At 34.5% G+C, this 14,051-nt stretch overlaps 1 protein-coding gene across 1 annotated transcript in view; it reads left to right on the plus strand.

Annotated features, from left to right (window-relative positions):
* Positions 1-14,051, plus strand: part of CENPK (centromere protein K) — a gene marked incomplete at its 3' end in the record, with an annotated part of 35,674 nt that overhangs the window by 17,979 nt on the left and 3,644 nt on the right. The window contains exons 7-9 of the mRNA XM_082837389.1: positions 9,997-10,079; positions 10,174-10,272; positions 10,606-10,732. Of these exons, the coding sequence (XP_082693515.1) occupies positions 9,997-10,079; positions 10,174-10,272; positions 10,606-10,732 (309 nt within the window). The remainder of the gene's footprint in view (positions 1-9,996; positions 10,080-10,173; positions 10,273-10,605; positions 10,733-14,051) is intronic.

Consider the following 14,051-nt stretch of genomic DNA (forward strand, 5'->3'; position numbering starts at 1 on the left):
GTGTGGAGCTAAAAACAAGGAAATTTTTTTAAAGTAAGAACAGACTACTAGACCTTCTCCCTCTCTCTTTTGCAATCAAGAGACTAACTTTTACCCACACACCTAAAAACTGGAGGTATATGGAGTAGAGACATTAAACTATTGAGGCTTTGGACTCAGCACACCAAGTTGGGTCTTTAGTAGGGGTGGTGTGAGGTCAAAATTCAAAGTTCAAGTTAACATTTTTATACTGTGTGGTGAAGTACCAGCTTCTTCCCTTGATCTGTCTCCAGGGGTCCTACAGTATGGTATAAAAGTAGCTTCAGACTGGAGCTAAAATAATCTCTGGAAAATCTAAATGGCCTGAGAAAAAAGGTCTGTAAGTATTAATATATGGGGGATCCCAGTGAAAAGCAGGATGGCCATCCATCAAAAAGCCATTTATAAACAAAGTTTGTTTTTGAGCTTTAAATGAGAATACCAACTTTTATTCAACATAGTGTTGGAGGTCCTAGCCACAGCCATCAGACAAGAAAAAGAAATAGAAGGAATCCAAATTAGAAAGGAAGAACTAAAACTGTCACTGTTTGCAGATGACATGATCCTATACATAGAAAATCCTAAAGATACTACCAGAAAACTACTAGCACTCATCAATGAATTTGGTTAAGTTTTAGGATACAAAATTAATATACAGAAATATGTTGCATTTCTATACAATAACAATGAACTATCAGAAAGAGAAATTAAGGAAACAGTTCCATCTACCATTGCATCAAAAAGAATAAGGTAAGCTAGGAATAAAGCCACCTAAGGAGGTAAAAGACCTGTAATCAGAAAACTGTAAGACACTGATGAAAGTAATTGAAGGTGACACAAACAGATTAAAAGATGTACCATGTTCTTAGATTGGAAGAATTAATATTGTTAAAATGACCATAATTTCCCAAGTCAATCTACAGATTCAGTGCAATCCCTATCAAAATACCAATGGCATTTTTCACAGAACTAGAACAAAAAAATCTTAAAATTTTTATGGAAACACAAAAGATCCCCAATAGCCAAAACAATCTTGAGAAAGAATGGAGCTGGAGGAATCATGCTCCCTGACTTCAGACTATGCAGCAAAGCTACAGTAATCAAAACAGTTTGGTCCTGGCACAAAAACAGACACATAGCTCAATAGAACAGAATAGAGAGCCCAGAAATAAACCCACACACTTACGGTCTATTAATCTACAACAAAGGAGGCAAGAATTTACAATGGAGAAAAGACAGTCTCTTCAATAAGTGATGCTGGGAAAACTGGACAGCTACATGTAAAAGAAGGAAATTAGAACATTCGCTAACACCATATACAAAAACTAAAGACGGATTAAAGACATAAGTGTAAGACCAGAAACCATAAATTCCCTAGGAGAAAACTTAGGCAGAGCACTCTTTGACATAAATCATAGCAATATGTTTTTAGATTTGTCTCCTCAAACGAAGTAAAACAGAAATATACAAATGGGACCTTATTAAACTTAAAATCTTTTGCACAGCGAAGGAGCCATCAACAAAATGAAAAGACAACGTACTGAATGGGAGAAAACATTTGCAAATGCTATGACTGATAAGGGGTTAATATCCAACATATATAAATGACTCGCAGCTCAACATCAAAAAAACAAACAAGCTGGGACTTCCCTGGCAGTCCAGTGGTTAAGACTCCATGCTTCCACTGCAGGGGGCATGCGTTCAATCTCTGGTTAAGGAACTAAGATCCTGCATGCATGTGGTGTGGCCCCCACAAAACAAAACAAAAAAACAAGCCAATTAAAAACTGGGCAGAAGTCCTGAATAGACATTTTTCCAAAGGGGATATTCAGATGACCAATAGGCACGTGAAAAGATTCTCAGTATCGCTAATCATCAGGGAAATGCAAGTCAAAACCACAGTGAGGTAACACCTCACACCTGTCACAATGACTGTTGTCAAAAAGAACACAAATAACAAGTGTTGGTGAGGATGCGGAGAAAAGGGAACCCTCATACACTGTTGAGAATGTAAATTGGTGCAGCGTCTGTGGAAAACAGTATGGAGTTTTCTCCAAAAACTAAAAATAGAACTGCCATATTACCCATCAGTCCCCCTGCTGGGTATATATCCAAAAAAAAAAAAAAACTAATTCAAAAAGATACATGCACCTCATTGTTCATAGCGGCATTATTTACAGTTGCCAAGATATGGAAGCAACCTAAGTGTCCGTCAACAGATGAATGGATAAAGAAGATGTGGTGTATATATGTAATGGAATACTACTGAAGCATAAAAAAATGCAGTTTTGCTGTTTACAGCCTCATGGATGGACTTGAAGAGCATTATGCTAAGTGAAAGAAGTCAGGCAGAGAAAGACAAATACTGTATGATATCTAAAAATGGAATCTAAAAAAGTACAGCAAACTAGCGAATATCACAAAAAAGCAGACTCACAGATAAAGAGAACAAACTAGTGGTTACCAGTGGGGAGAGGGCAGTGGAGAGGGGCAATATAGGGGTAGGGAATTAAGAGATACAAACTATTAGGTATAAAATAATCTACAATGTTATACAACAGAGGGAATATAGTCAATATTTTATAATAACTATAAATGAAGTATAACCTTTAAAAAATAAAACTAAATAAAAAATACAAAAAACTAGTGAATATAACAAAAAAGAAACAGACTCAGAGATATAGTCAACAAACTAGCAGTTATCAGTGGGGAGAGGGAAAGAGGAAGGGCAATATAGGGGTAGGGGATTATGAGGTACAAACTGTTATGTATAAAATAAGCTATAAGGGGACTTCCCTGGCAGTCCTGTGGTTAAGACTCTGCACTTCCACTGCAGAGGGACGTAGGTTCGATCCCTGATTGGGGAACTAGGATCCTGCATGCAGTGCGATGCGGTGGGGGGCAGTGGGGGGGAAGCTATAAGGATATATTGTACAACATAGGGAATGTAGCTGATATTTTATAATAATTATAAATAGAATATAATCTTTAAAAATTGTGAATCACTGTATTTTACACCTGTAACATACGGTATTGTATGTCATCTATACTTCAATTAAAAGAAAATGTTGACAGACTCTAGGTCCATCCACCTCATTACTCTAGGTCCATCCACCTCATTACATTATTACTAGGCTGAGTAATATTCCATTGTATATATGTGCCACATCTTCCTTATCCATTCATCCGATGATGGACACTTAGGTTGTTTCCATCTCCGGGCTATTGTAAATAGAGCTGCAATGAACATTTTGGTACCTGACTCTTTTTGAATTATGGTTTTCTCAGGGTATATGCCCAGTAGTGGGATTGCTGGGTCATATGGTTAGTTCTACTTGTAGTTTTTTAAGGAACCTCCATACTGTTCTCCATAGTGGCTGTACCAATTCACATTATTCCCACCAGCAGTGCAAGAGTGTTCCCTTTTCTCCACACCCTCTCCAGCATTTATTGTTTCTAGATTTTTTGATGATGGCCATTCTGACTGGTGTGAGATGATATCTCATTGTAGTTTTGATTTGCATTTCTCTAATGATTAATGATGTTGAGCATTCTTTCATGTGTTTGTTGGCAGTCTGTATATCTTCTTTGGAGAAATGTCTATTTAGGTCTTCTGCCCATTTTTGGATTGGGTTGTTTGTTTTTTTGTTATTGAGCTGCATGAGCTGCTTATAAATTTTGGAGATTAATCCTTTGTCAGTTACTTCATTTGCAAATATTTTCTCCCATTCTGAGGGTTGTCTTTTGGTCTTGTTTATAGTTTCCTTTGCTGTGCAAAAGCTTTGAAGTTTCATTAGGTCCCATTTGTTTATTTTTGTTTTTGTTTCCATTTCTCTAGGAGGTGGGTCAAAAAGGATCTTGCTGTGATTTATGTCACAGAGTGTTCTGCCTATGTTTTCCTCTAAGAGTTTGATAGTTTCTGACCTTACATTTAGGTCTTTAATCCATTTTGAGCTTATTTTTGTGTATGGTGTTAGGGAGTGATCTAATCTCATACTTTTACATGTACCTGTCCAGTTTTCCCAGCACCACTTATTGAAGAGGCTGTCCTTTCTGAAGTAAGTCAGAAAGAGAAAGACAAAAACTGTATGCTAACACATATATATGGAATTTAAGAAGAAAAAAAAAATGTCATGAAGAACCTAGGGGTAAGACAAGAATAAAGACACAGACCTACTAGAGAATGGACTTGAGGATATGGGGAGGGGGAAGGGTAAGCTGTGACAAAGCGGGAGAGTGGCATGGACATATATACACTACCAAATGTAAGGTAGATAGCTAGTGGGAAGCAGCCGCATAGCACAGGGAGATCAGCTCGGTGCTTTGTGACCACCTGGAAGGGTGGGATAGGGACGGTGGGAGGGAGGGAGACGCAAGAGGGAAGAGATATGGGAACATATGTATATGTATAACTGATTCACTTTGTTATAAAGCAGAAACTAACACACCATTGTAAAGCAATTATACTCCAATAAAGATGTAAAAAAAGAAATGAACTTTAAAAAAATAAAAATAAATGGTTTTGGACTTACAAAATAAAAAAAAAAAGAAAATGTTGAATGGCCAGCCTATGATCATTGACATTTGTGAAATGCCTCCAAATGGAAAGGCGGAAACCCAAAACAATTTATGAAGATGAATCTTAAGAAAATAGAGGCAATTCAGGGAACAAAGAGAATTTAATAAAATAATATCTTCCTAATTTGATTAACTCTACTTTATCAAGTTTTATTTTAAGGCAGCAGTCCCCGACCTTTTTGGCACCAGGGACCAGTTTCGTGGAAGACAATTTTTCCACAGACCGGGGTTGGGGGTGGGATGGTAATGTGAGCATTGGGGAGCAATGGAGAGTGGCAGTGAAGGAAGCTTCATTTGCTCACCCACCACTCACCTCCTGCTGTGCAGTTCCTCTCCGTGGCCCAGGGATTGGGGACCCCTATTTTAAGGTTTGTACTCAAATATAAGAAATACTTGCCCAACTTAAGGTCACAAAGAGTTTCTTTCATTTTTTTTTTAGAAATTTTAATATTTTAGGTTTCACATTTAGATCTATGATCCATTTTAGAATAACGTTTGCATGTGGAATGAGTTACTGATAAAGGTTCTTTTTTCTTTCACGTGGATACTAATTATTCTAGCACAAATTGTTGAATAAACTATCTTTTTCTTTTGAATTTCCTTTGCATATGTGTTGAAAATTAATTGATCATATATGTGTGGATCTATTTCTAGACTCTCCATTTGTTCTCCATCCTATGTGGTGGATATATCTTTTCCTTTGTTCTGTATTTCTGTCTTTAGGCCAATACTGTGTTGGTTTGTTTACTGAAGCTTTGTCATGTCTTGAAATTAAGTAGTATGATTTCTCTAACTTTGTTTTTTACCAAAATTGTTTCATATTTTCATATAAATTAGAGTTGGCTTGTCATTCTATCCCATAAAGAAGCTTACTGGAATTTTGACTGAGATTGCCCTGAATCTATAGTTCAAATTGAGAAGAGACATACTGAGTCTCAGTCCAGTTCCATGAGCACTATATGGTCTCTGCATTTATTTAGGCCTCCGTTTATTTGTTATTTACAAAATTTATCTCACCAATGTTTTGTAATTCACTATATCAACAGACTAAAAAAGAAAAAAAGCATTTTATCATTTCAATAAATTCAGAAAGAATTAAGTGACAAAATTCCATATTAATTCATGATTCAAAAAAAGACTTTATAAATTGTGATAGAAGTGTGCAGGTCATGAGGGACTTCCCTGTCATTCCAGTGGTTAAGACTCTGCACTTCCACTGCAGGGGGCACAGTTTCGATCCCTGGTCGGGGAACTAAGATTCTGCGTGCCGCAAGGTGCGCGCAAAAAAAAAAGCAAAAAGATGTGTGCAGGTCTTGTATATGTTTGTCAGATTCATCCCTTTAGTATTTCATATTTTTGGTGCTATTAAAATGATATTCTTTTTTAAAATTTCAATTTCCAATTATTTATTGCTGGTACATTCAAATACAATTAATATTTATATGTCAATCTTGTATCTAGTGAGCATGATAAACTCCTTTATTCTAGTAGCTTTTTTGTAGATTATGTAGAATTTTCTTTTATATTTAATTAATTAATGTATTTATTAATTTTTTAATTTATTTGGCTGCATGGGGTCTTTAGTTGTGGTAGGCAAACTCTAGTTGCGGCATACATGTGGGATCTAGACCAGGGATTGAACCCGGGACCCCTGTGTTGGGAGCACAGAGTCTTCACCACTGGAACACCAGGGAAGTCCTCTGTAAGATTTTCTACATAGCTAGTCATGTCATCTGAGAACAAAGGGAGTTTTACTTATTTCTTTCCATCTGGATGCTTTTTATCTCTTTTTCTTGGCTTATTGTACTGTCCTAGAATATTTAGTAATGTATTGAATAAACGTGGGGAAAATGAACATTTTTGCCTTGTTCCTGATCTTAGTGGATAGCATTCACTCTTTGACCATTAAGTGTGATGTTAGCAGTAGGTTTTTCATAGATGCCATTAATAAAGTTGAGAAAATTACCTTTTATTAGAATTTATGAAGAATTTCTCAAATCATGAATTAATATTGAATTTTGTCATTTATTTCTTTTTTTTTTTTAAAGAAAACATTTTTAATCTTACAGTACAGTACCTTGAAAAGTACAGTAGTACAGTACAACATCTGGCATACAGGGGCTGACATCGAGTGAACAGGCAAGAAGAGCTACTGACTGGAGGAGGGGAAGAAGGTGGGAGATGGTAGAGCTGAAGGATCGTCAGCAATAGGAGACGGAGGGCAAGCTGCAATTTCACTCATGCCTGACATTGATGGAACGCATGTTCTCATCTTTGAAAGTTTGCAGCTTGAAGGTTCATACGTAGGGGACTTACTGTAATCAGTTTATGTCGTGTCCTCGGGCTATGTCATTCTTTTTTTTTTTTTCTGACATCTTTATTGGGGTATAATTGCTTTACAATGGTGTGTTAGTTTCTGCTTTATAACAAAGTGAATCAGTTGTACATATACATATATTCCCATATCTCTTGCCTCTTGCGTTTCCCTCCCTCCCACCGTCCCTATCCCACCCCTCTAGATGCTCACAAAGCACCGAGCTGATCTCCCTGTGCTATGCGGCTGCTTCCCACTAGCTATCTACCTTACGTTTGGTAGTGTATATATGCCCATGCCTCTCTCTCGCTTTGTCACAGCTCCCCCTTCCCCCTCCCCATATCCTCAAGTCTGTTCTCTAGTAGGTCTGTGTCTTTATTCCTTGTCACTTATTTCTAAATTCATTGATTTCAACTATTAACTTGATTCCTAAGATAAACCCCACATTGCTATAATGTATTAATCTTTTTTATTTATTGATGGATTTAATTTGCTAAAATTTTATTAAGAGTTTTGTGTCTATGTTTTTGAGAGATATTGGTCTGTGGTTTTCTTTTTTGGTGACATCTTTTTCAGGCTTTGGTATCAGGGTAATACTAAGCTGATAGAATGATTTCAGAAGTATTCTCTCTTCAAAAGAGCTTGTATGGAATCAGTATTATTTATTCCTTAAATGTTTCTTAGAATTTATAGGTGAAGTTGTCTGAGGTTAGAAATTTTTTGGTGGGAAAATGTTTAACTATATATTCAGTTTCTTTATGGCTAGTCAGGCTATCTTTCTCTGAATGAACCTTGGTAGTTTGTGACTTTGAAAGAGTTTGTCTCATCTAGTTTGTCAAATTTATTGACAGAAAATTGTTCATAGTATTCCCCCATTACTATTTTAATATTTGTAGCAGCGCCCCCTCTCTTATTCCTGATGTTGGTAATTTGTGTTCTTTTTTTCTCCTTTAATTAGTCTGGGTAATTTTATTGATCTTCTCAAAGAATTAGCTTTGGGTTTCATTGATTTTTCCCTATTTTTCTTTTTGTTTTTCTATTTCATTGATTTAAAACTTTTACATTATATTTTCTTCAGCTTACCTTTGGTTTTATTTGCTCTTTTTCTAGTTTCTTGTGGTGGAAGCTGAGGTCATTAATTTGAGAGCTTTCTTTTTTCTAATACAGGCTTTTAGTGGTGTAAATTTTTATCTGAGTACTTCTTTTGCTTTATTCCAGAAAATTTAACCTTTTCATTTTCAGACAGTTCATAGTAATTTCTTATTTTCCTGCTGATTGCATCTTTGACCCATGGATTATTTAGAAGTGTGTTTTTAGTATCCAAATATTTGCACATTTTTCCAGGTACCTTTCTATGATTGATTATTTTTTTGAACTTTTTAAAAGTTTTATTGGTACAGTTATTATAGTGAATTGCAATTTATATACTGAACTATTTCTTTTTCTTTTCTTTTTTTTTAAGTATGGGCTCTGACACTTTTTATTTGTGAAACCTCAGGCAAGTTACCTAGCTCTTTTTTTTTCATACATCTTTATTGGAGTATAATTGCTTCACAATGTTGTATTTATTAGTTTCTGCCTTACAACAAAGTGAATCAGTTGTATGCACACACATATCCCCATATTCCCTCCCTCTTGAGCCTCCCTTCCACCCTCTCTATCCCACCCCTCTAGGTGGTCAAAGAGCACCAAGCTGATCTCCCCGTGCTATGCAGCAGCTTCCCACCAGCCATCCATTTTACATTTGGTAGTGTATGTGGGTCAATGCAACTCTCTCACTACATCCCAGCCTCCCCTTTCCCTCTGTGTCCTCAAGTCCATTCTCAATGTCTGCATCTTTATTCCTGCCCTACCACTAGGTTCATCATTTTTCTAGATTCTATATATATATGCATTAGCATACGGTATTAGTTTTTCTCTTTCTGACTTACTTCACTGTGTGTGACAGACTCTAGGTGCATCCACCTCACTACAAATAACTTGATTAGTAATTTAACTTAATTCCATTATTGGATCATATTTAATGTAATATCATTATGGTTGCATTAAAATGTACATATTTGATTTTTCTTTCATATTTGTCCTACATTTTCTCTGTTCCTATTCTCCTCTCTTCCCACTTTCTTGGATTAATTGTGTATTTTTCAAAATAAATGCATTTTATTTACATTATTAGCTTATTAGGTATATCTCTTCATTTTTTTTCATGGTTGCTCTAGGGTTTATAATATACAATTTTATATTATTACAGATTTAGAATTATAAGAAGCTAATGGAAACGCTTAATATCAGGAGAATGGAACACTAGCTAATGTGTTCTAGAAACAAAAGGATACTAGAAAAAGTTTAGCTTATTGTAATCCCCTATAGCCACACAGTCTTCTTATATGTTCCTCAGATACCTCATACTTCTGCCTCAGGGCCTTTGTACTTAAAATTCCCTTTGCCTAGAACATTCTTTTGCTAGATGGTGACATGACTTATCTTTTGCTGTCTTTCTCTGTTGCTAAACTGTTAGTTAACCTGATCAGAAAGGTCTTTCCATATCATACTACCTACCTAAAAGAGCCATCCCTGCTCCTCATTTCTATACTCTCGTTTTGACCTATTTTTACTTTATGGTATTTATCCCTTTCTGGAGTTACAAGTTTGTTTCTTTGTTTGGATTCGCCTCTTTGTTCTGTTCATCTTTGCATCCCTGACTCCTTCATCAATGCCTGGTGGTCAACAACTGATCAATAAGTATTTGTTGAATGAGTGATATTCATTTGTGTCTGTTTTGTATAGTCTCCTTAGAAAAGAGACCTAATCTGCCTGGTTACTGAAAATTCACCATTAAATTGCCTTTCAGTATGAAATTAGAAATTATTGCTCAAAACCCCTTATATTTTTTAATTTAACAATGAAATATTACAAAGAACTTAGTACCTGCTGTATAATTTCCCTTTTAAAGATTTTTTGCTAGGATTTTTTTTGCTGTTGATTTCTGAATATATATCCTAGTATGTAAATTTCACTCTCATTCAGAAATATCACTATTTACAGGAGTAAAGACTAAGCAATTAATTTTAATTATTTTGTTCTAGTTCCAAAAATTGAGGCATGATCTTGAATTGGCACTATCTACTATTCAGTCAAAGAATGAAAAGTTAAAGGAAGACTTAGAAAGGTATATTTGTATTATAATTACTACTAATCATTGATATATATTGAATTGGCATTATGTTTTATTTGAATACTGTTTTGTTTTTCCATGTTTAAAGGGAGCAAAAATGGTTGGATGAACAGCAACAAATATTGGAATCTCTTAATGTACTACACAATGATTTGAAACAGCAGGTTGTGACATTTTCTGAATCAAGGTATTGATTTTGTGTTCTAGGTTTTCATAATAGGAAAAATTATTTCCTTTTTTATGTTATATGAAATACATAGCTGAAAAGAAGGTAAATTTTACCAGAAATTGTGAGTCTTACCCTGACTTTTGCCAATTGTTAAGTTACCTAATCTTTTATGAATAATTTGACTTTTAGTTTTCCTACATGTTAAATAGAGACTATTTATCTCATAAAGCTAGTTATTTTGAGCAATGAAGTTTGAACAAAGTTTTTGATTAATTTTATGAGTAACCAGTTATATATACTTAAGTATTTTATCAGCAAATTAATTCTCTTAAATTTAAAAAAATCTTTTAGAATCTTTAATGAGCTGAAAACGAAAATGCGTGATATAAAAGAATATAAGGAGAAACTCTTGGTTACCTTGGGTGAATTTCTAGAAGACCATTTTCCTCTGCCTGATAGAAATGTTAAAAAGAAAAAGGTAAGTTTTAGAGAAGACATTCATGTAGATATTCACATATGAAATTGTTTTAGATAGGTTCACAGGTAAATTTTCTGATAAATTTTTATGTTAAATATACACTTCAAAGACATACACAAATAGGTACATGCACAGAAATATTCCATCATCACATTATAATAATGAAAAATTAGAAGCAACCTAGTTATGTAATAAAATAAGATTAAATACATTTTTTACATTGTATTCATATTGATGGAAAAATGCAGCTTTTAAAAATGTATTGAACACTATCAAAAGAGTTTATGAAATCTCACAAATTATTGATTGTTAGAAGATAAAACACAGATGATTAAATTGTGTGAGTCTAATTTGTACCAAAGAACGTAATAGTGCTTATGCCTGGGGCTAAGATTGTAGGTAAGATTTGTTTTTGTTTTCATTGTTTTTCAAATTTTCTATGATAAACATATGTAACTTTTAAAATCAGAAGGTACCTGTAGTTAAGGTAAGTTATTGACTATTTTAATAACAGTTATGATGGAATAAACCTTTTTCTCAAAAGCAAATATTTCATCGAGTGACAGAAGGTTGGGAACAAGCACTTTAATTCCTTTTTTAAAAATAGTATAGGTATAGGGCTTCCCTGGTGGCGCAGTGGTTGAGAGTCTGCCTGCCGATGCAGTGGACACGGGTTCGTACCCCAGTCCGGGGAGATCCCACATGCTGTGGAGCAGCTGGGCCCGTGAGCTATGGCCGCTGAGCCTGTGCATCCGGAGCCTGTGCTCCACAATGGGAGAGGCCACAACAGTGAGAGGCCCACGTACCGCAAAAAAAAAAAAAAAAAAATAGTATAGGTATAAATAAATAGAACTTGTGGAAGTGGAATAGGCATTGAAACTGGGACCAGAACAATCTTTCTAAAAATATACATATTTAACAATTTATTTAATCATGTATTTTAAAATATACATATTTAAATCATTTTTCAACATAAAACTTTTGATGCCTCCCTCTGGGATGAAGTCTATAAACTCCTTAGAGGAATGAATTTATATTCTGGACTTTGTCTATCTCTTTAGCCTCCTTTTCAGCCATTCTTTATTCATCTCTTGCATGAGTCCATTCAACAATAGTACTACAGTTCCAACAGATATGCAATGACCTGTCACTTTTTTGTGCCTTATACATTCTATTCCCTCTGGTTACGAAACAATTTCTATCTGGTGAAAATAGTAAATTCTTTCTTAAAGCAACTCAAACATCATCTTTTGTGTGATGCATTGAATGAAGTTTTGGTGTCATTTTATTAGCATTTATTACATGATTTTGTAGTAATCATTTATTTCTCTTTCTCTGTTGACCCACCACGCTCTGTGAGCTCCTTGGTTTGTTTAATTCATCTTTGTGTCTGTACTGTCTTGCATACCTATTGTAGTACCTTCTGAGTTCATATTTCTTGAATGACTGTGAGCATACTAGGAAAAGGAGAAAAAAGTTTGTTTTCTTATAATCTGTGTTTATTTATTCTTCCCTATCTTCTTTGTAATTATCAGTAGGCTTTACATTTGTTATGGACAATTTCTCCCATTCTGTCCATTGTTATTTATGCCCCTTAGTCATTTGTGAAATTGTTAACGGCCTTCTGTTAATGATTTCAGTAAATTCATGATCCCTTACCTATTAATGATCATAATCTTAAAATAACTTAATGATTTATTTTCTGATTCCAGTCTTTTTTTCAACTTTTTTTTTTTAACCTATTAAGGTTCTCCACTATTAGAACCAGAGGTTTGAGACACTCCTAAACAAAAGCATTGATTACCAGAAGCCACCATGAGTTTATTCAGTCATATTGGATAAGCTCACTTTTTTTAAATGAAGTATATGAACTGTTGATACATATTACAAACTGATAGGTTACTCTCTCTCCCTCTCTCTCTCTCTCTCTCTCTCTGTCAAGCAATAATAATGGATGTATCAGTGGGCTCAAGCTGCCATAGCAAAATACCAAAGAATAGGTGGCTTAAACAAAATAAATTTATTTTGTCATAGTTTTGGAGGCCAAATTCCAAGATCAAGGTGCCATCAGAGTTTTATTTAAAATAAATAAATTGTGTTATTTATTTTAACTTTGGTAGTTTCATTGCATTTATATTCTGTTCTGATACCATCATTCATGTATACATTTAGTCTTTATTGTACATTATGTTGGATTCAATCCTTATCATCTTTTACCATTCATTTTTGAGTTTTTAAGTTTAATCCATTGTTTGATATGATGGGTTTGTTTGACAAGTAATGTGTTCAAGAAGAATTCCTGGGTGTTTTATTTTTTGAATTCTTAAATGCTGAACATATTTTGCTGTATACTTAAACGCTTATCTTAGGCAGAGATTTTAAAAGTCACAAGACTTGGTAAGGGGTTTCTCCATTCTTCTCAGATTGAATGTGCTGTGGAGAAGTCTGAGGCCAGCCTGTAGATGTCTTGCTGCTTCTGACTATTTGCCTGAAGGATTCTTTATCTCTGAACTTCAGTAACTTAACAGGGATATGTCACAATGTTGATCATTCAATATCAGTTTTGCTTTGAAGATGATGCATTGTTTCCAGGGGCAGATTTAGGTCACATTGCATTTCATGGCAATTTTATTTTATTATATTTTACATTGTTTATCATATCCTTATGTTGAAACTTTTTTTTTGTTTTCTTTCATTATATTTTTCTTCTGCATTTTCTTTGATTGTCTCAAACCTTTATATTTTAATCTGTGCCTTGCTGCTTGTTTCTTTAATATATTTGTATTTCTGTAAAACCTTAGGAGGACTCCATTGCTAATCTTTGATTATTGTCAGGAAGGTACTAGATGTCACAATAGTAGGAGACCTTGTAGTTAATTGAATGTCTGAACTCAAAAGCTGCTGATTAGCTTTAGTATTATCCTAGAAGATTTCCCTTAGAACCTTATCCTATGGAACATTTTTAACAGTAATTTGGATAAAGAGGTAGAGGACATAGTCATCAAAGTTTACAAATGATATGAAATTGAGAGAGGACTGGATAGTAAACTTATTGGATGACAGAATTAGAACTGTATTTTTTAACTGGCCAAGATAAAATAGGACGGTCCAAATAAAATAGGACGATATTTAGTGGAGGTACATAGAATATCTTTCTTGAGTTTAAAACATTGAAGAACGAAGGAGACATATCTTAGCTATATACAATGAAGGAAACTTTTGGCACTTTAGATGATAGTGTTCTCAGATAGAGGTCAGCAGTGCAGAATAGATGTCCAAAAGCTAATGCAATCTTAAACTTATTGAATAGAATTCCAGC

Source organism: Leucopleurus acutus (assembly GCF_964270905.1).
Source record: "Leucopleurus acutus genome assembly, chromosome: 3".
In the NCBI taxonomy this organism is placed as follows: Eukaryota; Metazoa; Chordata; class Mammalia; order Artiodactyla; family Delphinidae; genus Leucopleurus; species Leucopleurus acutus.